The 21,281-nt window shown below is 43.8% G+C and overlaps 2 protein-coding genes across 3 annotated transcripts; one reads left to right on the forward strand and one right to left on the reverse strand.

Annotated features, from left to right (window-relative positions):
- Positions 1 to 4,811: 4,811 nt before the first annotated feature.
- LOC120671258 (protein HIRA) lies at positions 4,812 to 10,901 on the forward strand. 2 transcript variants are annotated; one of them, XM_039951548.1, is made up of 10 exons: positions 4,812 to 5,256; positions 5,957 to 6,232; positions 6,405 to 6,656; positions 6,747 to 7,144; positions 7,228 to 8,212; positions 9,112 to 9,322; positions 9,423 to 9,657; positions 9,753 to 9,875; positions 10,068 to 10,188; positions 10,318 to 10,901. In XM_039951548.1, exons 1-10 carry the CDS (start codon positions 5,149 to 5,151, stop codon positions 10,570 to 10,572), a joined length of 2,964 nt encoding a protein of 987 aa, XP_039807482.1. In that variant the 5' UTR covers positions 4,812 to 5,148; the 3' UTR covers positions 10,573 to 10,901. The 2 variants fall into 2 exon arrangements, with proteins under 2 accessions (XP_039807482.1, XP_039807490.1); XM_039951556.1 differs by lacking the exon at positions 4,812 to 5,256 and having other exon boundaries at positions 6,084 to 6,232; positions 6,402 to 6,656.
- A 113-nt stretch (positions 10,902 to 11,014) lies between these two features.
- LOC120671274 (GDSL esterase/lipase At5g03600-like) lies at positions 11,015 to 15,600 on the reverse strand. Its single transcript, XM_039951567.1, has 4 exons — positions 15,183 to 15,600; positions 14,770 to 15,033; positions 11,768 to 12,048; positions 11,015 to 11,668 (listed from the first exon to the last, which is right to left on the reverse strand). Exons 1-4 carry the CDS (start codon positions 15,244 to 15,246, stop codon positions 11,156 to 11,158), a joined length of 1,122 nt encoding a protein of 373 aa, XP_039807501.1. The 5' UTR covers positions 15,247 to 15,600; the 3' UTR covers positions 11,015 to 11,155.
- Between the last annotated feature and the right edge of the window lie 5,681 nt (positions 15,601 to 21,281).

Here is a 21,281-nt window from a genome sequence, read left to right on the forward strand (position 1 = left end):
GGCAAATACGTTTCTTGTGTTTTTTATGCTATTCTTAGCCTCTGACACAACTAGATATAATAAACTGAGATCTGCATCATTATATGATTCTGATCTACAAGCACATATATTTAACCAGAATGATACATCATATTTTCACCTTCAATTATAGGTTTTCTTTTCTCTTGTTTGTGCTAGATCCAACATTTTTTATGATATAAGTATCACTAGTTCTTTAGTTAGGCAATGATATAGATAAGAATTACGCAATAATATTATTTCAGATAGGCAATAATATGTGTTACAATAAGTTTTTTTGTAAAAGGTTACAACGGGCTTCTGCATGCTGCAGCTACAGAAGCTGATGAATCATCGTTTGGCAACTGTTGTAGCATATAGTATTGCAGTATGCTCGAGCAAGAGAAAAGGAACAAGAAATGCTTTATCTTGATGCCTGTGGTGCACATGGTAGAGGATGGATTAGCCAAGGGATGGCTCACTATAGGGGGCATGGAACAAGAGAAATGCATGCTCTGCATACTGCCTACCTTTCATGTGATACACTGGTGGATTTCTGGTCAGCACTAGGTGAAGAAACAAGATCATATCTTCTACTGGTAAGCATGGCAGTGCTGCAAGCAGGTGCGGCGTGCAGTGTTCGCTAGCTGGCAAACAAAAGCAGCGCAAATGTAGGAAGGTAGAGCAACACTGCAGAGGCTAAAATGAGTTCGATGGAAAGGAAAAGTGCAAGGCTAAGGCCAAATTGAGAGGTAAAGGATTGAAATTTGTAGTTTTTTGCATCTCCAATTTAGCATCAAATCTCACTTGGCTTTGTGTTTCTTATTGGTTTTGCTAAAACTTAGTGTTGGTTTGTACATGTGAGTAGCTTTTGGTCTAGTGGCACAAAATAAAGCATCATTCACACCGAGTATCCTAAATGTTAGATCGTCTCTTGACATACAACTTCAAATTTGCAGAGATTCTCTATGACTTCACATGCTACAGTGAACTGAACTTGAGTGTTTCAATGCTGACACATCAGATCTTTGCAATAGACATTTTTGTCAAACAGTAGAAGCACTTCAGTACTTTCCATCAGGCAACTATATCAATTATAGAAGCATTTATCTTAGTTTGACTAGGCATCTATTTGTGTTTTAGCTTGTCTAGGTATCTATTTCAGTTTTATGCATCATTTATCAACACAATCACAACTCTTTTCAGGTTTGGTTCCTTCTTGTTTCTTGTTCCTTAGGCCTCAACAAGATCACTCTCAGATTCGGCGCCAATGTACAGGGGCGAAACATCCTCCACACCGCATGGGCGTTATTTACAGGTCACCCTCATCCGATTCATTTCTGGAACATTCCAAAATGCTAGATCTGCCGAGCTAGGATTATTCTTTGAATTCCCGAGATGATCTAGGATATGGTAGGAATCTTTCTCATTTCGGTCGGTGAAGTGATGAATTGTTCTTCGTTTGGTGATTTGATGATGCCTTTGCGCAGCTTAAGAGTGACATGAACTACTGTGTGCCATCGTTTTAGGGATTTTGGGTGAAAATTATAGTTAGCACTTGCCCCATGGTTCAGTTATTACGAACTGCCTACTGCCTAGTAAATTGTTAAGTAGAACAATGTATCTAGAACTCCGTGCATTTATCTAGAGTTTCTGTTTTACTAAATAATAATTTAATCAGTGAGCTAGGCAACCCAGTGCATTTATTCAGACAATTCTTCTGATTTCATATACACAACTCAATGCATTTATTTAGGAAATAATGCGTTAAGAACAAGACAAACTTAGTGCGTTTATTTGGACAATTTTTCTTGTACATTTCAGTTACATGAAAAATAGTAATCATTTCTACAATCATCTTGTACATTTCAGTTATCTGGATAGTCTGTCCCTTATGAGTATTTTGTTTATAGGTTTTGCATGGAGCAAAGTCAAGTAGTAAGACCTTTCAAGAACTACAGGATGGACAGTTTTTGTGTAATTATTATATTTTCCTTGTTAGGCATCCTACTTGATTGCAAATATAATTAACGTCGCCAAATTAGTTTTTCTACGCTCATGTCTAATTTTGTGCTGTGAGTTTCTTGCTGGATGGTTCCACACAATCTACCTGAAAACTTCATTTTTTGCTTCAAATGTCATCATGGCACGATACATATCTTTCCTATCTTGTTAACCAAAAAGTATCGTCGTCTATCTGTTATTGCTTACTGTGATAAGATTGTAAAAAAATGCTTACTAATCCAATGCTTCATTATTTAGATCAAGAATGGTTTTGAGGAGGCAAGGACCTTTTGGTGACTGTCCAGTCAGCCATGGGGGGAGGAGCATATGTGTGAGCTAAAGGACATTGCACTCAAGTAAATTCTCTAGAGAACACCAGTCTTGGAACAGAGGGACTAACTGTATTTGGTGCTTTTGTGCTTAGGTGCTATAGCAAGCTCACACAAATCTTGATGATGGAGCCATTCCATTTTTTTCAGTTTGGTGACAGAGGATGATACCTGAGATTTTTTTGTGAAGGTTTAGGATTTGGATGGTCAAAAATACCTTTGTATATGTTTAAATTTGCTTACAGCTTTCCGAAGCTTTGCCTACCATATCCCGAAAAGTTACTTTTTATTATAGATGTTGAGTTAAATTACTAGTAATAAGACGATAGAATCTTTTGGAAGCAGGCAAAATAGGAGGTAGCGGTAGTGCGGATTTCATTCTGGCAGGACTTTAATCTTAACTGGTGCTAGCTAGGTTTTTTATTGCCAGAAAAGGAAAGATTGCACGTGGGGGTGTTCTGCCGTAAGATAAGCCTATATTACGGCCTACCGTAAGTTAGCCGCATCCTTAAATTAAAGGACCGGGTTAACGTGATAGGCCAACGCGCGACCCTCCTCCATTTAGTGCCGATTTAGCACATGCCTCTCTCTCGTATTGGTGGACGCCACTTTCAAACTACAGAATGAGAGATTTTATCCAGATTCTTTTTTTTACCATGCAACTTGTTCGAATAATTTTATCTCTTTCATATGATATCCGTTTTAAATACCGATTGCACCATTGTGTTCTTTGTGATGAGACGAACAAAACTAGATCTCAATTGTATATATTTTAAAGACATTTTATACTGGCAGCAAGTTGCTATTTGTTATACACATAAGTTGCCATAAAAATTAAAAGTTGCGTACATGAATTGCTACACATATAACATATAAGTTGCCACAAAGAATATTTATTAATTATTATAAAAGAAAGTTGTCACGAAAATATAATTAGTCATAGACATAATGCCACACATATAACATATAAGTTACATCAAACAAAATCTAGCATGCAAAACAAAAATTATTATATACAAAAGTTATCACCACAGTAAGCCGATACACATAAATTGCTAAGAAAAAAAATCAGATCATCGCATAAGTAACCATAAAAAAGTGTGGACCACAGGAGCGAATCCGGGTCAAATCAAGACCACTTGTAGATACAAGATATCGAGATGGATTTCGAAGTGTAAGGCCATAAGGAATGAAGAACCGCTAGAGGGGATGATGCGGGTCACGTGGGGGTTGTATGAAGGCGAAGGACCGTGGCCATGCACATAAGTTGCCATTATACATGTACTAACAATTTATATATGTATATTGTAGCAATTTATTCAATAACCTTCAAACTCAAATTTACACATAAGTTGCTAATAGTACAAAATATCGTCAAAACATATACAAGCGGGGTCTAGTTTTGTTCGTCTTGTCGTCCGGAACACAACAGTGCAACCGGTTGTCGAAATAGAGATCGTATGAATGAGATAAAATATTTTTTAGCCTATTGCTTAAAAGACTCCAGAACTCATTGTACTAGGGGACAACATGTAGATGGGGTGTACGTATCAAGAGGGTGGATGTTGCCCATGTTCCGCATGGGAAGGGGAGGATGCAAGAAGGCCAGAGATGTGGGAGGTGTGGGCCGTGATGTTTTAATAGGCCGTAGGCAGGCTTGGGTCGCGCGATTCCAACAAGTAGCGACTGGTCGGTGGTTAGATTTTTCCTTAAATTAAATAAATCATGTGAAAGCTAAGATTATTGGTCAATTTTTGCTGGGCTTGCATCGCATGCATTTTTATGGACCTAATTGAACAGGCCTGGGCCCGGCCCAGTACAACCCAGCCCTCCCCTGTCCTCTCTCACTTTTGCCGTCCTCCGATTATCAGCTAGCTTATGCCTCATCCAATGGGATGAATTCGTCCCACAAATTTGTGTTTTGTATTTTTCTTATACGTCAAAACGAAATCTAGGGTCGAAAATTTACTATCTCCTCATTACAAAAGAAGCAGAGCAAACAAAAGAGGGGATGGACCAGGTCAGTCAGGCTTGTCTCTCTGCATTCTGATTCTGAGCAAGCAGTAGCTGCTGCTGCAGTACAAAACAAACAAATGAGAGATTTAACAATTGGAGTCTTGGAGATGCTACAAATTGTTAGTTTTCTTGACAGATTCAATAGCAATTTGCAAAGGCTGAATTCAAAGTTTGGTCTACGATAACAACAATACCAACTTTTTTTTTGGGTGAGATTATGAATAAGCCAACTTGATTGGCTGTCAAATGATGGCTGAACAGTACCGAATTTTGCAGATGCGGTTACAGTCATCATCGGATCGGATGTACCCTATTCAAAGTACTAATATCAAAGCATGGCACCTAATGTACCCATGGTATGGTATTCGATAGGAGACCTAGAGAAAAAAAAAGGGGGGGCAAAAGGTAAAATTAAATTCCTGACACGTCTTTGCCTTTGCTTTACGCTTTTCGTTTGAGTTCAATTTTTCACTCGAATTCGTTTTCGTTTTTTTGGTTTGTTTTTGTTTTTTTCGCCCTTTCTCACAGACGAACAGGACGAACAGCGCCGCCGTGTTCTTCGCACCGCCGCCGCCAGCCGATCGAATCCGCCCGCCCGCCGGCGGTTCTCCCCCCGAATCCTTAGTCCTCCGAGCTTCTCTACTATCCGGCCTGCCCGATTTGCCCCCCTGGCGCCCCGATACCAGTCGGGCCCCAGCTAGGGTTTTCGCCGCGGATTTCTAGGGTTTTGAGCATGGCCTCGTCGGTTTGGGGCTGTGACGGGCGGTGAGTTTAGCCTTGTCTGCCTGGGGGGTGGGAGGAGATGATTACCGAGAAGCCAAGCTGGATTCGGCACGAGGGCCTGCAGATCTTCTCCATCGACATCCAGCCCGGCGGCCTCCGCTTCGCCACCGGCGGCGGCGACCAGAAGGTATGCTGTGTTGTTTTTTCTCTTTTTTCTTCAGTTTAATTGGAGCTCACTACTGTAAATTTTTTGCTTGCTCTTTTGTCCTTTTGCAATGAATTTTCCCCTTCCTAATAACTTGCCTTGCTTAGCCTTCTTGCATGCTAACTATTGTATGGGTAACCATTTTTGTGCTTCGGTGATGTCCCCAAGTTGAAAGTATTATTTGGAGGGTCAAGTATAGCTAATAGCTTATGAGCATTTTTGCATCCTTAGGTCCAATTTGTTTGGTTAAGGGTATTATTTTGGATGAATTGGGAAGTATTTGAGATAACCTTAGAATTTGTGATTTAGTATCAGGATTTTCAGCTGGAACTTGTTGTACAGCCACTGTTTACCGTCCAAATTTGAATCTCATAAGGCCGATTTGAGTCATTTATGTTGACTTTAGTCCAGCTTGTTAGGATGGGCTGAGTGTTGATCAAACTCAAGGTTTGCTAGCGATGTGATTCTTTTCTGGGAATGATGGCAGTTTTGTTGTTGAGTGATAACTGGAAATTTTAACACTGCGTTTGTTGCGTTTTGTGATCTGTTTGAGTCATATTTGATGGTAACTTCTTGTTTATGCGATACTGAGGTATAAACACTCTATTATATTTTCCTTCTGTCTTTCCTAGGTGATCTTCTATTTACTAAGTCCCTTTTATTTGCTTCCTTGTTGGAATAGGTTCGAATATGGAGCATGAAATCTGTGGACAAGGACAATGCCAACAATGATTCGAGTCAAAGGTTGCTAGCTACAATGCGTGACCATTTTGGATCAGTAAACTGCGTGAGATGGGCCAGGCATGGACGCTATCTGGCTTCAGGATCAGATGATCAGGTTATCCTAATTCATGAGAGAAAAGCTGGTTCTGGAACAGCTGAGTTTGGTAGTGGAGAACCTGCAGATCTAGAAAATTGGAAGGTTGTTATGACCTTAAGAGGGCATACTGCGGACGTGGTAATTATCCTCCGAAACTTCACCCATGCTGTATATCTGCCCTATTTTTTTCCTTAAATAACCATGTATACAGTTTGTGCTGTTACTCTTGAACTCTTATTATCACATTTAGTTATTGACTTATTGTTACTGTCTAACTGTTGAACACCTCCTTTTCCTATGCCTAAAGTAGGTAGATCTTAATTGGTCCCCTGATGATTCAACATTGGCTAGCGGCAGCTTGGATAATACTGTTCACATATGGAACATGGCCAACGGCATGTGCACGGCCGTCTTGCGAGGGCATTCCAGCTTGGTCAAAGGGGTTACTTGGGATCCTATTGGTTCTTTCCTTGCAAGCCAATCAGATGATAAGACTGTTGTAATATGGCGTACAAGTGACTGGAGTCTTGCTCACAAGACAGAAGGCCATTGGACAAAATCTGTATGTTATGTTTCCTAACTTTTATCATTTTGCTGTTATCGATATGCCTTTGTTGCTGAAAATCCCTTCTCATTTTCTATCTTCCTGCAGCTTGGTTCAACATTTTTTAGGCGACTTTCATGGTCACCTTGTGGCCACTTTATTACTACGACTCACGGCTTCCAGAAACCTAGGCATTCAGCCCCTGTGCTTGAGAGAGGCGAGTGGTCTGCAACTTTTGACTTTCTAGGGCATAATGCACCTGTTGTGGTGGTTAAATTTAATAACTCAATGTTCCGTAAGAATTTCTCAAATGGACAAGACACAAAGGCTTTGCCAGCTGGATGGGCTAATGGAGCATCAAAGACATCAACAAAAGAACAGCAACCGTATAACATTATTGCTATTGGAAGTCAAGACAGAACTATAACTGTTTGGACGACAGCAAGTGCCCGGCCATTGTTTGTTGCTAAGCATTTTTTCTCTCAAAGTGTGGTTGATTTATCTTGGTAAGGCATTTCGATTATTCCTCTATAGGTAGTATTACCCATATACCCAACCTTACAGTGATGCTGTGCTTTTCACCTGACAGGAGCCCTGATGGTTATTCACTTTTTGCATGCTCCTTGGATGGATCGGTTGCCAACTTTCACTTTGAAGCAAAGGAGCTTGGATACAGGTTAAGTGATTCTGAACTAGATGAATTGAAGAGGAGTAGATATGGTGATGTCAGAGGAGGCCAATCAAATCTGGTTGAAAGCCCAGCACAGTTACTGCTTGAAGAAGCATCAGCAAAGCAATCAGCTAGCAAAAAAGGGACTTCCGTTGTTCAGCAATTTCAAGCACCCCCAAAAGTTCCTGCGGATGTGCCTAACCCTGCTCCAGTTGTGCAAAGTCAGAAAGCTCCTGAAGCTTTACCCGAAGATGGGAAGAAAACATCAGGTCCTGCTGCTGGTGATACAAATAAAGTTACTCGGTTATCTAGTCCAGTGAAGCAGAGAGAATACCGGCGTCCTGATGGCCGGAAAAGAATAATCCCAGAGGCTGTTGGATTTCCTTCCAATCAGGATAACATAACCAACCGTTCTCAGAATCAGGTTGTGGATTTTTCATCCTTAGATCAGCGAATGAATGGAATAAGACCATCTTATGGCAGTAGCAGTAACTGTATTAACTGTGGAGTTAAGGACCGCTCTGGTGTGACAGCCAGGGCGAACCTTACTGAGAGTCTTGTTATTCAAAAAGCTTCAACCGGTGCAGGGAATGATGGAAGGCTCAGTGTAGAGCACACTGGATCGGTTGTGCCAGGCTCCTTGACCTGCTCTGTGCTTTCTTTCCATGTATCAAATAAGAAAGACAATGAGGAGTCTTTGCCAGTCTGCCTTGAAGCAAAGCCTGTAGAACGCGCTGCAGCTGATATGATTGGTGTCGGTGGTGCCTTTTCAACAAAAGAAACTGAGATCAGGTGTACTAGAGGAACGAAAACTCTTTGGTCGGATCGTATCTCTGGAAAGGTTACTGTCTTGGCAGGCAATGCAAATTTCTGGGCTGTTGGCTGTGAAGATGGTTGCCTGCAGGTGAATATTTTCCCTTATCAGAATTTCTTATCCATTATTCTGTTTTTCAATATGGATTTTCTTTTCCAAAAAGCACACATGCAACTGAAGATTCAATCTTCGATTAACAATTATATTACTCTAAGAATTTGTACATTGTACCATACAAATATAGTATCAGTGGGTTCATATTTTAAAGCACTTCCATATGATGTCAATTTCATGGTCTAAACTTTATAATACGTAAGATATTAAAAATAGGAAAAAGTCTAAATTACTCCCCTCAACTATAGCAAAAGTCCGGATAACCCCCTAACCTATAACTTGGTTCAGTTTACCCCCTCAACTATGTCATTTAGTTCATTTTACCCCATGATACAATTTGTCTTTTTTGTTTCTTTGTACACAAGTTGAATTTCAATTTCAAAATTTGCAGGATAGTAGTGGATATCACAATGAATGTTTTAAAAAAATATTAGAATTTTTCATTGTTATTTTCCATATAATTTTAAACTCCAATGATTAATTTATTATTAATTATCCTGACCTATCAAAATAATGATAAAAATTATGATGTATTTTTTCTAACATGTTTTATGATGTGTATAATCGTCTTGTAAAATTTCAACTTAAAACTCCACCTATCATGAAGAAATAAAAAAGACATTGTTTTAGGGGGTAATTTGAACCAAAAGGCATATTGAGGGGTAAAATGAACCAAACGATAGTTGAAGGGGTTATCCAGACTTTGGCTATAGTTGAGGGGAGTAATTTAGACTTTTTCCTTAACAATAAATGTGTGGTGTTGTCGACTGCACCAGGTCAAACTGGGCCTCACATTTTGGAAAGGAGTAACCCCTGTCAATTATTTCTGGAATAGGCTTTTGTTTTCTCACAATTGGTTCTTCTGAATTAACTAGGTTTATACAAAATGTGGAAGACGAGCGATGCCTGCAATGATGATGGGATCTGCAGCCGTTTTTATAGATTGTGACGACTGCTGGAAATTGCTTCTTGTCACAAGAAGAGGTCTAATGTACATATGGGACCTCTATAACAGGACCTGCATTTTGCAGGACTCTTTGGCTTCATTGGTTACATTTCCAGATGAGCCGTCAGGAAATCATGCTGGTAACTACTTGTACATCCAGTATTCAGTTGTCATGTACAGCCTGAAACAGTGTTTGCTGAAACAGTTGGTGCTTAGCAGTTGTCTTTGCCTTGTTGACAGGTGCAGTAAAGGTTATATCTGCTAAATTCTCTAGATGTGGTTCACCCTTAGTTGTCCTTGCCAGCCGCCATGCTTTTCTTTATGACATGAGCATGAGGTGCTGGCTAAGGATTGCTGATGATTGTTTTCCAGCATCAAATTTTGCTAGCTCATTTAGTTACCCTCAAGGTGGAGAGCTAGGCAAGTTGCAGATTGATATAGGCAAGTTCATGGCTAGAAAGCCTATTTGGAGCAGGTCAGCATGCACCTTTGATTGCTTTAGTGTTAGGACCACCTGAAACATATCAGAGTTTTGCTCTCAACCAACTGATATGGGAATTTCTGTTTCAGGGTTACAGATGATGGTTTGCAGACACGCTCCCATTTGGAGACCCAGCTGGCAGCTTCTTTAGCTTTGAAGTCACCACAGGAGTACCGCCAGTGCCTACTGTCCTACATACGGTTCTTGGCAAGGTTAGGCGTCTATACTTAATTTAGTTTCCATGTCCGTGGATTATCCTGGACTGGTAGCATTGCTTGTGATCCTCAGCTCTATCCATTGAATTGATTGAAAAAATATGTGAATTTGTTTGTCTGATGAAAATTATTTGTTGGCGCTTTAGGTTTTAATGAAATCTCTTTCATTTTTTTCTTCATTATATGCAGAGAAGCAGATGAATCTCGTCTACGTGAGGTTTGTGAGAGCTTTCTAGGTCCTCCGATGGGCATGGTTAGCTCTGCGTCATCTACGAATCCCAAAAACCCAGAGTGGGATCCTGATGTTCTTGTAAGTCTGCATACTAGACTCGTGCTCTGCATTTGTGTCCACAGAAGATGGACCATTTCTTTTCCATATAACCACGAGGGTTCATGAACTCTAAATCAGTTTGTATACTAATTGATGGCTATTGTACAGGGAATGAAGAAGCACAAACTTCTTAGGGAAGACGTACTTCCTTCGATGGCATCCAACCGGAAAGTCCAGCGGTTGCTCAACGAGTTCATGGATCTTCTGTCAGAGTATGAAGCTGCCGAGGCCAAAGCTGACCTAATGGATGTCGCACCAACACTTCCACCAGCAGTAACAGAAGCCAAAGCTGACCAGATGGATGTCGCGCCAACACCCCAACCGGCAATAACAGAAGCCAATGACAAAGTGATCACCTCGTAGGTGGCCCTGGCATGATCCAGGCCGGTTGCTGGAGACTTACTGACCCCCCCTCGGTAAGTATGATAGGATTAGTCTTGTTTTGAGAAGTCCTTATATGAACCAATCAATTAGTTGTGCATGTAGCCGGTACATTGTTTAGCAAGGGAGGCGACCTCGGGCGAGCACTGATTTTTGAACCCCGTTAGCTGTAACGCTGAGTGTAACAGTAGAACAGGAAGCGCGAGGTCGCCTGGTGATTGATGTGTAACAGTAAAAATCTGTAGAAGGCAGGGTAAACTCATGTCTTTTCTGGTACATCTTGATGGTTTTATAGACTTTTAGTGTGCAGAGCTGGCCGTGTGTATCTTGCTTTTACAGATAACATCTAGCAGCTTGTTTTTGCATGGTAAAACTAAAAACTGTGACTCGTGTCCTTTTTGCTTCCAGAAAACTGGCTCTGGGATTTTTAGAGTAACAGTAGAATTTCACTAATATGATGATTCTGGTAGACAGACCAAGAAAATTTTGTTAGCTTTGGGCGTTTCTTTTGCGCATTTTTTTTATCCCCGGCAGAACAAAAAAATAGTCGGAATCCAAGGTCTGGTCAGGTGGAGAGGAGGAACTCGCGGATCTTGGGCCTGAAAGCCTCGGCGACGGCGGCCCATGCCGCCTGCGTCGGGTGCACGTCGTCCCAGTAGAAGTGCTCTGCGGGGTCGTCGCACAGCGTGTACATCCTCTTGCCGTCGTCGTCCTGCTGGCCGCAGTAGCCGTCGGCGGCGAGGGCCTCGCAGCACGGCCGCCTCTGCTCGGCGAATCTCCCCCCTGGCGGAGCGTCGACGAGGGCGGCGAAGGGCGCGTTGAGGTCGAGGAGGAGGAAGGTGCGGTTGGCCGGGTCGAGCGCGGCGAGCACGGACCGGAGCGCGGCGTTGTGCTGGGCGGCGCCGGCGTTGGCGAGCGGGTCGCAGCCGCTGTAGTTGAGCGGGCGGGTGAAGAGCGGCGTGCACCCGAGCGGGTGCAGGCCGGTGACCACCACCCGGCGCATCCCGGCCTCGTCGCGCAGCCGCCGGAGCTGCTCCCGGAGCTGCCGCACCACCGTCGGGATGTACGCGATCGCCGCCTGCATGCCGCCGCCATTATTGTTGTTGCAAATGAGGGCCTCAGGCATCAGGACACAGTAAGATGATATGACGACGACGGTGGCGATGGCGGGACTCACGCTCGTGCCGTTGTCCTTGTCGGCGGCGTAGGAGTAGTCGTTGCCGGAGACGACGACGAGCGCGACGCCGACGCCGGCGCAGCCGCGGTTGCTGGAGGGAGTGCCGCGCTGCGCCTGGGCCTGGAACAGGTCGATCTGGGCGCTGATGTTGCGCTGGAAGTTGCCGGTGTCGAGCACGCCGGCGCCGCCGACGGCGAAGTTCATGCCGCGTGCGAGGAGCCCCTGGGCGGCGCCCCTGCGCAGCTTGTACGCCACCGGCGTCGGCATCCCCATGGCCGAAGCTGCACGCCGCATCGTTCCAACAAGCATAGCGACGCATTGTTAGTAATTGTTATCAACAGGGGGGGGAGCTTGCAAGTACTAAATAAACTGTGCCGCCTTGTGTACTGCTGGAAAAGGGAAGGTTAAGGTTAGGTTGGAGCATGCACCCCAGCACGGGGATTTCATCGAATCTCTACTTGCCCCCTGTACTGCCGGCTTAGACAGAGTTTGAGATGCACGCCTGCATGCGCTGCCGGGGGGCTTAACTAGTGAGGTAATGACGCTGTCAGGCGCGCCATTAGCAGACTCAGATTGCCTTTTTTTCAAAATTTAAACTCTTGTTTTCCTGAAGAGGTGGCCACATGCATGCGTGGTATATCCGGCCAATATTCTAGCAGTGAGATCGATGCCGCCGCATGTATTCTTTTCGTTTCTCTTCTTTTCTCTGCTAGGACTTGATGAATTGATGGTGATGCACCGCCACGTGGCTAGTAAGCTAGATACGCAGATATTGCTGATCGAGAAAGATGTTTCGGACGCATCTTGACCTAAATTCCCAGCATGTATTGTACTAGCTAGTGATAGCAATGGCCTTCCTTTAACTTAGACCGCAATTAAGATGCTAGCTAGGCGGCATGCAGAAATATAAGTTTCTTTTTGTATAAGAGCGTTCGGAAATATTGTTGTGGCGACAAATTGTGGACTAATACTTGTGCCAAGTTAATTACCACTGCTAGAAAATCTAACATTTGTACCGGTCAGCAACCCCCGTTTAGTACCGTACAGCTGACCAGTATCGCTGGTCGGTACTAAATGGCATGTCATTTAGTACCGGTCAAAACGCCCGGTACTAAAGTGACCTACCGGTCGGTAACACCGACCGGTACTAAACGGTTTTGCACGCAAAAATTAAAGAAAAAAAAGGATGAGCAACTAGGAGGCCCCGCACACGCGCATCGTCACGCGAATTTTTCAAGCGTAAATGCGCGTGCGCAGTCGCGAGGATTCAAACCCATGACCTCCGGCTTCGCGCATTGCTTCCTTACCATCTCACTTATGCATCACATGTGACTAGGTGAGAGATACTTTCCTTTTGAACTAACCCATGGAAGACCATTTAGTACCGGACCAATCCACCGGCCAGTACTAAATGACGCATTTTAGTACCGGTCGGTGTTACCGGCCGGTACTAAATGGACGCGACATTTTAGTACCGACCGGTACTAAGATGCGACATTTAGTACCGGCTGGTGGCTTAGCCCGGTACTAAATTGGCTCTGAGGACTTTCAAATTTGGACCCGGTACTAAAATGGCATCGGGACAAGTTTAGTACCGGACCAAATTGCGACCAGTACAAACAGTCAGGGACGAATGAGGTATTTTCTGGTAGTGTACAACAGCTGATCACGAGCGCACACAGTAGACTTGCCTTCTTTTTTTTGATAAGTTATACGGTTGCCTAGTTCACGAGAGAGACACTGGCAAGTTACAAAGCATGGCGGGGCATGCATGTGCGGTACTGCTACCGCCCGGGCGCCCTCGGTGAGAGCCGAACTGGCCAAAAAGCCAAGATGAACCGGCCCGCATGACGCGCCGCACGCGGCCATGCACCATGCAGTGCGACGCTGCCGCTGGGAAGAGAAGGCGGCGACGTCAGCGCGTGCTTTTTCTGTGGCCGTCGTTTGCAGGTAGCTGGCACGAGTACATACAATTCCCTGTGTTATTCATCATTCCAAGTTTCCAACAATGGAAATTGGAAGCTTGTGGTGCACAGGAGGCTATTTTTGGTTTTTCTCACTGGAATGGGTACGTGGCGCGTATGCACAGGTGATACGGCCGATTGCGATGACGATACCGATCTACAGCTTTTGGAAATGCGCAAGCAGATATTAGCAAATAAAGACTGTTCGGCTGTTAGAATGAATAGCATTCGGCTAGTAAAATGAATAGTATTATGTGAGAGTAGATAAGTCGAGATAAGCCAAGACAAGCCGTGCCAAAATCAACCGAACAACCCCGAAGTGGCATGTAAGAATACTAGCACTTGGTATATATCTATATCTACCTCAGCATTTAGAGCAGTCTATCCCATGGGGCTAAACTTTAGCCCTATCCAATTAAAGAGAATCTAATTATTTATGAGCTCGTCTCTCCTTCTACGGTGATGCTGAGTAAACGTCGGTTTATAATGAATTAATTATTCTCATTAGATTCGTATCGCGAATTAGACTAGAGATTTTGCAATTAAATTTGCAATTAAATTTTATTTAATACTCATAAATAACATAATTCTCTTTGATACCTAAAGTCATGCATGGAGTGGATTGGTTGGCCTGCGGGCACCGGCTGCTGCTAGCAAATGAATTGAAGGCATTCCTACTGATGCAGCTAGGCAGGCAGGCAGGCAGGGGGGGGGGGGGGGGGGGGCTGCTGCTACCGCCTCAGCAGCGACTGCAGCGCAACAAGGGTCGTCGGATCGTATTGATTGGAAGCCTGGACCCCAACCAACAAGGCGGAGCGCGCCATCAATGCGAGGGCAGGCACTCACTACTGATCTGATCGATCCGCCCGCCCCCGAGCTTGGACTCATGGAGGTGGCCTCTGCCTGGCTGGCGGGGTACGGGGCCATGCAGCGGGCCAGCCAGCGGCAGGCATGTGCTCCGTTTGCCTACTAGGAGTAGGAGGAGGGTGCTACGATTGACTATGAACAGAAGAGCAGGAGCAGCAGGTGGAGGCGTACCTACGAAGTCGGTGAGGACGCGGCCGTCGGAGAAGCGGCCGGTGGGGCGGCCGGGGAAGGTGTCGCCGTAGGGGTCGTACCACGCGTGCGTCAGCTCCCGCCCGAGGTCGCCCAGGTTCCCCGTGTCCGCGTACGAGTCCCCGAACACCCACAGCCGCGGCGGGGCCGTGCCGCCGCCGCCGCTGTTGCAGCCGCCGCCGGTGCCGGTGGGAGCGTCGTCTTCCCTGCTGTGCCCGCGCGCCGCCGCCGGCGCGACCACCAGGCCTTCGTCATCATCCACACGAGTATACTATATAAGGTATCGAAAGCGGAAAATTGCTGCTAGCAGATAGAGAGATGCTCGATCGCTGCAATGGAGGCAGGGAGGTGTGTGCAGTGCAGTGCAGTGCAGTGGTGTCTTGATTGAGCCTTACAGAGGAGGAGGAGCGCCGCCGCCGGCGCTGAAGGCAGAGCCCGAGGGAGGCCGCGAGCACCCATCTCGCGCTGCGGTGGTGGGGAAGGCCGGGTGGGCGGCTAACGGAAGCTGCTGGCCTGGAATGGAAAGGAATGGCCTGCAGCTGCTCGGATACGATCCACGGCCTCTCATATATAGGCCAAGCCGCGGGCGTTCGCCGCCGTCGGCCCCGGCCATCCTCGCCATCCCTTCTCCTCTGGGCCTCGTGGCATCTAGCTAGTGATGGGTATTCTCTTCGATTCTCCTCTCGGTCTTTCGGCGGCAGCCGGCAGGCCGCGGGCAGGTGCAGGCTCACCGTACCCGCGCACGCGGCGGCCACGCCGTTTGGTCGTCGTAGCCTTTGTTTTGCCGGCTCGCGGGTCGCAGGTCGCAGCACGCACACACCTCGTCTGGTCTTTCGGCCAAATAAATTGGTTCATTTTGTATTTTGCGTTTTTTCGTTTTTAAAAGAATTTTTAATATTTGAAGTATTAAATGTAGATTAATTATAAAACTAATTACAGATCTCGTCTGTAAACTACGAGACGAATCTAATGAGTCTAATTAGAGGATTATTAGAGCATGTTTACTATAGTAGCAATTTAGTGTCTAATCACGTCCTAATTAGGCTCATTAGATTCGTCTCGTAATTTACAATTTCTTTTTGTAATGCGGTTTATTTTTTGACTATATTTAGTATACCATGCAAACGATTTACAAAAAATTTGCATTTTAAGTGTAAAGATCTAAACACGGCCTTGATCCAGCTCATGGTCGTTCGTTGCTTCCTTGCTGCCTGCCTTGCCCGGCCTTGAAAATAGTCGGAAACAATCGGTGAAAGACTCCACCATTTTTATTTTCACATTTTTTCATTGAAAACGAAAGTGGTACAGTATTTACGGAAACGAAAACACCATCGGTATTCCGGTAATTTCGAAAACGGAAATATACGGTCGAGAGCACATCGATGACAGTCGAAACCCATCAAAACGATATTTAAAAAATAATAAACATATCAAACAATAGAGCATAATATTAACTATATGACTTGACACATCTCATGCAAACAGTGAAGATTCGATTAAGATATTAATCCAAAAATGTGCGATGCGCGAGTCACGAGGCAAGCATTGCTAAGTCGCTGTTGAGGATATCACGGGAGGGTAGGGGATGACGGCGCCGGTGGTGGAGGGGGTGGCGCCGTGGAGACTGGAGAGGGGTCACGACTAGAAATGGCAATGAGTACCCGAAACCCGAGCACTCAACGAGTTTTACCCGATAAGAAGACGGGTATGGAATAATTTTTCTACCCGTGTGTATATTAGTGGGCAAAATCTTATACCCATCGGGTATGGCGGGTACGGGTGCGGGTTTACACTACCCATACCCGCGGGTAAGAAATACCCACGGGTAAGAAATACCCGCAGAAAAAACAAATGAGCCTAAGTGCCTAACTCATTTTAGCCCATATGACCTATGAATTTAGCTTAAATCCAATTAAACCCTCATAGTATATATATTGTTGAACCCTCTCTAACTCATGTTAATCCATATGACCCATTAACTTGTTGCAATGAAGCTTGTAGTGATTTATTTTTCATGTGAATGTCTAATATTTACATGTAATACTCGGGTATGATTTCGGGTGCGGGATACACGTCGGGTAAAAATTACCCGCGCGAGTACGGGTATGGAATCATTTTATTACCCGTATGCGGGTACGGGTAACCCGACAGATAAAATTTAATCCTAGCGGGTACGGGTATGGGTGGCCACTACCCGTCGGGTATATACCCGTTGCCATCCCTACTCACGACCTCACGGGGGTCAGAGAGTGGGGAGTGAGAGATTTTGATGCTAGAGTTGATTTGAAAGGCTGGACCAGCAGGAAGCTATTGGGCCGGGAAAGTATGTATTGGGTTGGGCTTCAAATACGATAATACCCGTGAATTACTGGATAAATATGGTAATTTTCGAAAACGATCGTTAGAGACTGAAATTATTTTCGCTTTCAGTTTCAGATAAAAATATATTTTTATTTTCGTATTTTCGGTAGCCGTTTTTATTTTCGTTTACACCTGAATCTCGATAAAATTTCGAAAACTGTTCCGGTAATCGAAAATTTTCGTTTTCGTTTTCAACCCTAATAATCCATCTCCATCGCCCGTCCCCTGGCCGGTTCGATTCAGACTCTCGACTCGACGGGTAACCGCCACCGACCCGCTCCCCGGGCGGCTGCGGCCGCATTAACGCCGCGCCACTCCGCGCCGTCCGCGTGCAGCTGCTGCGTCTCCGCGTCACTCGTTGCGTTCCAACAGGGGAAAAAAACAAGAACTATCCAATCGCATCTTGAGCAGTGACCGCAACCTTGGCGGAGGGGAGGACTGGCGGGGGTGGTCGTGGATGCGCCTGAGCCGGAGACGCCGGCCGAAGGGAGGAAGCTAGCGTAGCATCGATCTGCTCCTGCTGCATGATTGTTGTCTTGGCTCCTTGCACTGTGGCATCCGCCTCCTGCAATCTGCACAATGAATTCTGAAGTTCAGTTTCCATTCCATACTCTCTTTTTTTTCCCATGCTAGTAGTTTTTTTAAGAAGACCCATGCGAGTACTGTTTGGTTTAGTAGTGTTAGGCTACCGTAGCAAACTTTGACTATCAATTAGGAATATTAAATAAAGATAGTTTACAAAACTAACTCCACGATCTCTGCGCTACTTCACGAGACGAATCTAATGATGAGTCTATTGACTACATAATTAGAGGATGATTATTGTAGCAAATCATAGATTAATTGGACTCATTAGATTCGTCGCGCAAAGTTGCATCGATTTGTGAAAAAATTTTGCAAATAAACTTCGTTTAGTACTTCATGCATGTAAAATTCTCTTCTAACTGCTAGGTGTGCTAGAATAAACCAAACAAGACCAGAAGGGAGTAACACAATCACTTTCAGGGATGCTGTCATGTAAATTAAACGCCAATGGGTGGTGTCTTTTCTGGTCGCATTTTGACCAATGGCCCTGTTTGGTTCATTCTATAAATATCTTAGAATATATTTTGACCGCTAATTAGGGGTATTAAATAAAGACAGTTTGCAAAACCAACCACAGAACCCCTGTGCTAGGAACTTTAAAGAATCTAATAAGATCTTTGACTGTGTGATTAGAGAATAATTATTGTAGCATCACTGTAGACAATCATCAATTAATTACTGTCATTAGATTGGTCGCGAAAAGTTACACCCATTTCTAAAGAACTCGCAAATAGACTTTATTTAGTACTTCATGCATGCGAGATTCTTCTCTCGAGAAACTTGTGTTCTAGGATCAAGAATGATCCGAACAAGGCCATTGGCTTTTGGGGATGCAGGCTGTGGCCTAGTTTAGATTCAAAATTCAAAAACTATCACATCAAATATGTACGGCACATGCATGGAATATTAAATTTAGATGAAATAAAAAAAACTAATCGTATAGTTTGCTTATTAAATTATAAATTATGAGATGAATCTAATGAGTATAATTAGGCCATGATTAATCAATAAATTGGTACAGTAAAGGCTAGGGGCGAAGCCAACCGAGAACGCCGCGAGGTCTGCTTCATTGCGCGCCGGGATCGACTCCATTGTGGAACAGTGTCAAATAGTAATTTAGCACTGATTTTGCAAAAAATCGTCAGGGTCGGCGTACCCCAACCCTTATATGCAGCTTCGCCACCGAATAAAACTACAGTAAGCATGTGCTAATAATGGATTAATTAGTTTTAATAAATTCGTCTTATAGTTTACAAACGAGTTCTATAATTAGTTTTGTGATTAGTTTATGTTTAATACTTCAAATATGAAAAGATTCACTTTCAAAAAAATTACACGAAACAGCTAAATAAGGCCTAAGCTTATACGCTGGCTGAACCCTGTCATCACTCGTCAATCGTCATGCATACTTGCAGATGCACCTAGTTAGGGGTTGTTTGGTTACAGGAGCTAAACTTTAGTCCATATCACATCAAAGAGAATCTTATTATTTTGAAGTATTAAATAAAAGTTAATTATAAAACTAACTACAGAACTCTGAGACTAAACAACGAGACAAATCTAATAAGGTATATTAATTAGGAGCGAATAATGAATTAATTAGACTTATTAAATTCGTCTTGCGAATTAGCACTCAGCTGTCAAAAAAATTATAAACAAATTTTATTTGATATTTTAAAATAATAAAATTCCTTTTGACAGGATTTTAAAAAAATTGGCGGAAACAAACAACCGCTGATAAAGCTGCATCTGCATGCGGCCGCTACGACTAGCTTCAGCAGCAACGTACGGTCCAGCCACGCCGGCATCAGGTGAGCTCTTGCTTGCAGCACGGCAGCTGCACAGCTTGTTATAAATTGTTCCATATCATGTGGGGGCATGCACTATTACTCCTCGGTGAAATATTGATCGGCAGCCATATTACGTGTGCTGCATTGCGCCAACAGTCAGAGCACTGATCCTACGTTCAGAACCTGTCAGGCTTCTTGTGCCATTGATCATGCGATGTGGCGTTTTACCTGTAACCAAACATCAGTTTTTACTAGTTTTGCAATGTGGCCCAGCCCAGATTCAGCACTTGCCGTAAGAAACATCAGTTTTTACTAGTTTTGCAAACAGTCACATTGGCTGTGTTCACTTCCCTCCCATTTCTCCAAACTTTCTATCACATCGAAATCACATCGAAACATTAAATATAGTAAATGACTCATACATTGAGTACTAAATGTAGGTAAATAAAAAAAACTAATTGTATAATTTTGATGTACGTTGCGAGACGAATCTTTTGAGCCTAGTTAGGTCATGGTAGGATAATATTTACCACAAACAAACGAAAAGTGCTATAGTGTGCTACAGTATCCGATGTGACTTTTTCTACCACCTTTTCAAGAATCTAAACACACCCATGGGAACATTCAAAATTAATACACAGTCTTTTTTCTTTCTTTTTGAAAGGTAAACTACAGTCTTTCTCGTCGATACTGTAGCTTGAATTAGACCCATGCATGTGACTGGTGCTTGATAAGATTATAATCGTACAATTAAGCAGCGTGGTGGTTGGTCTGAATGTCTGATTGACTAGTGCCTATCCTCAGTGTGGCTGCAAATGCAGGCAGGCGTGCTCAAATTGGCAGACAAATATGCTCTTGCACGCAAAAGCCAAGGAAAACAAGCTTCCATCCTCTGCCGCCGCAGTTGCAGCTGCTGCATCCTCCAAGATCATATGATTTTATACTCGTAAAAAAAAAGATCATACGATCTAATACCAGCGGGATGTCGGCGCTGGCTAATTGCTTACCGCTAGTGTATTAATAAAAATAAACAGGGCTGGCAGAATCTTGGCGTCCAAGAATGTATGCCAAGCATATACACCTGCTGATCCCGGTCATCTGATGTCATAAAACGAGATAGACCCACTCTGCGTGGTTCAACTTTCAACTTGCTTGGTGCAGTTCATCTCTGCACTTGTGCCAAACTTTTACCTACTTTGAGTAAGAGCATCTATAAGAATGCCTAAAAACGTTCCAATAACTTATTTTGGGGATAGATGTGAAAAGCAATGTTCTAAGAGCATCTCCAGACTCCAACAGTTCTCCAATAACCCATTCCCAATAGCTGGTATTGGAAAATGTCTCAATAGTAATTTTAGGATTGTTGGGGGAGTTGCTTTTGCAGTCTCCCAATAATCTTGTCCCAATTATTATAATATATTGAGAGAGTATGAATCATCCTTTTATTTGAGGAGAGTTGGGGTGAAATATTGCGGCAACCTAATAGTTATTGGGGAAAGGAAGATGTATTGGCGAACTGCTGGAGCACATTTTGAGTTTATTGGGGATTGAGAGACTGTTGGACTCTGGAGGCATCTCCAACCGTTTTCCAATAAACATCTCCCAATAAAATAGTATTGAGATGTCATAATACCACTTTCATAGCTTTTTGGGAGAGATGGTTCTCCAATAACCTCATCCCAATACAAGTAACATAATGGGAGAGACAAAAATTCTCCTTTTATTTGAGAGGAGTTGGGGGTGAAATATTAGGACAAC

This window comes from Panicum virgatum, chromosome 2K (genome assembly GCF_016808335.1).
Source record: "Panicum virgatum strain AP13 chromosome 2K, P.virgatum_v5, whole genome shotgun sequence".
NCBI lineage: Eukaryota > Viridiplantae > Streptophyta > Magnoliopsida > Poales > Poaceae > Panicum > Panicum virgatum.

Coding starts and splice junctions, on each gene's coding strand:
- LOC120671258 (XM_039951548.1), top strand. CDS start 5,149: ATGATTACCGAGAAGCCAAGCTGGATTCGGCACGAGGGCCTGCAGATC. Junction 7,145..7,227: donor AGTGTGGTTGATTTATCTTG/GTAAGGCATTTC, acceptor TTCACCTGACAG/GAGCCCTGATGGTTATTCAC. Junction 8,213..9,111: donor GTGAAGATGGTTGCCTGCAG/GTGAATATTTTC, acceptor TGAATTAACTAG/GTTTATACAAAATGTGGAAG.
- LOC120671274 (XM_039951567.1), bottom strand. CDS start 15,246: ATGGGTGCTCGCGGCCTCCCTCGGGCTCTGCCTTCAGCGCCGGCGGCG. Junction 15,034..15,182: donor GGCGGCGCTCCTCCTCCTCT/GTAAGGCTCAAT, acceptor ATGATGACGAAG/GCCTGGTGGTCGCGCCGGCG. Junction 11,669..11,767: donor ACAAGGACAACGGCACGAGC/GTGAGTCCCGCC, acceptor GGCGGCATGCAG/GCGGCGATCGCGTACATCCC.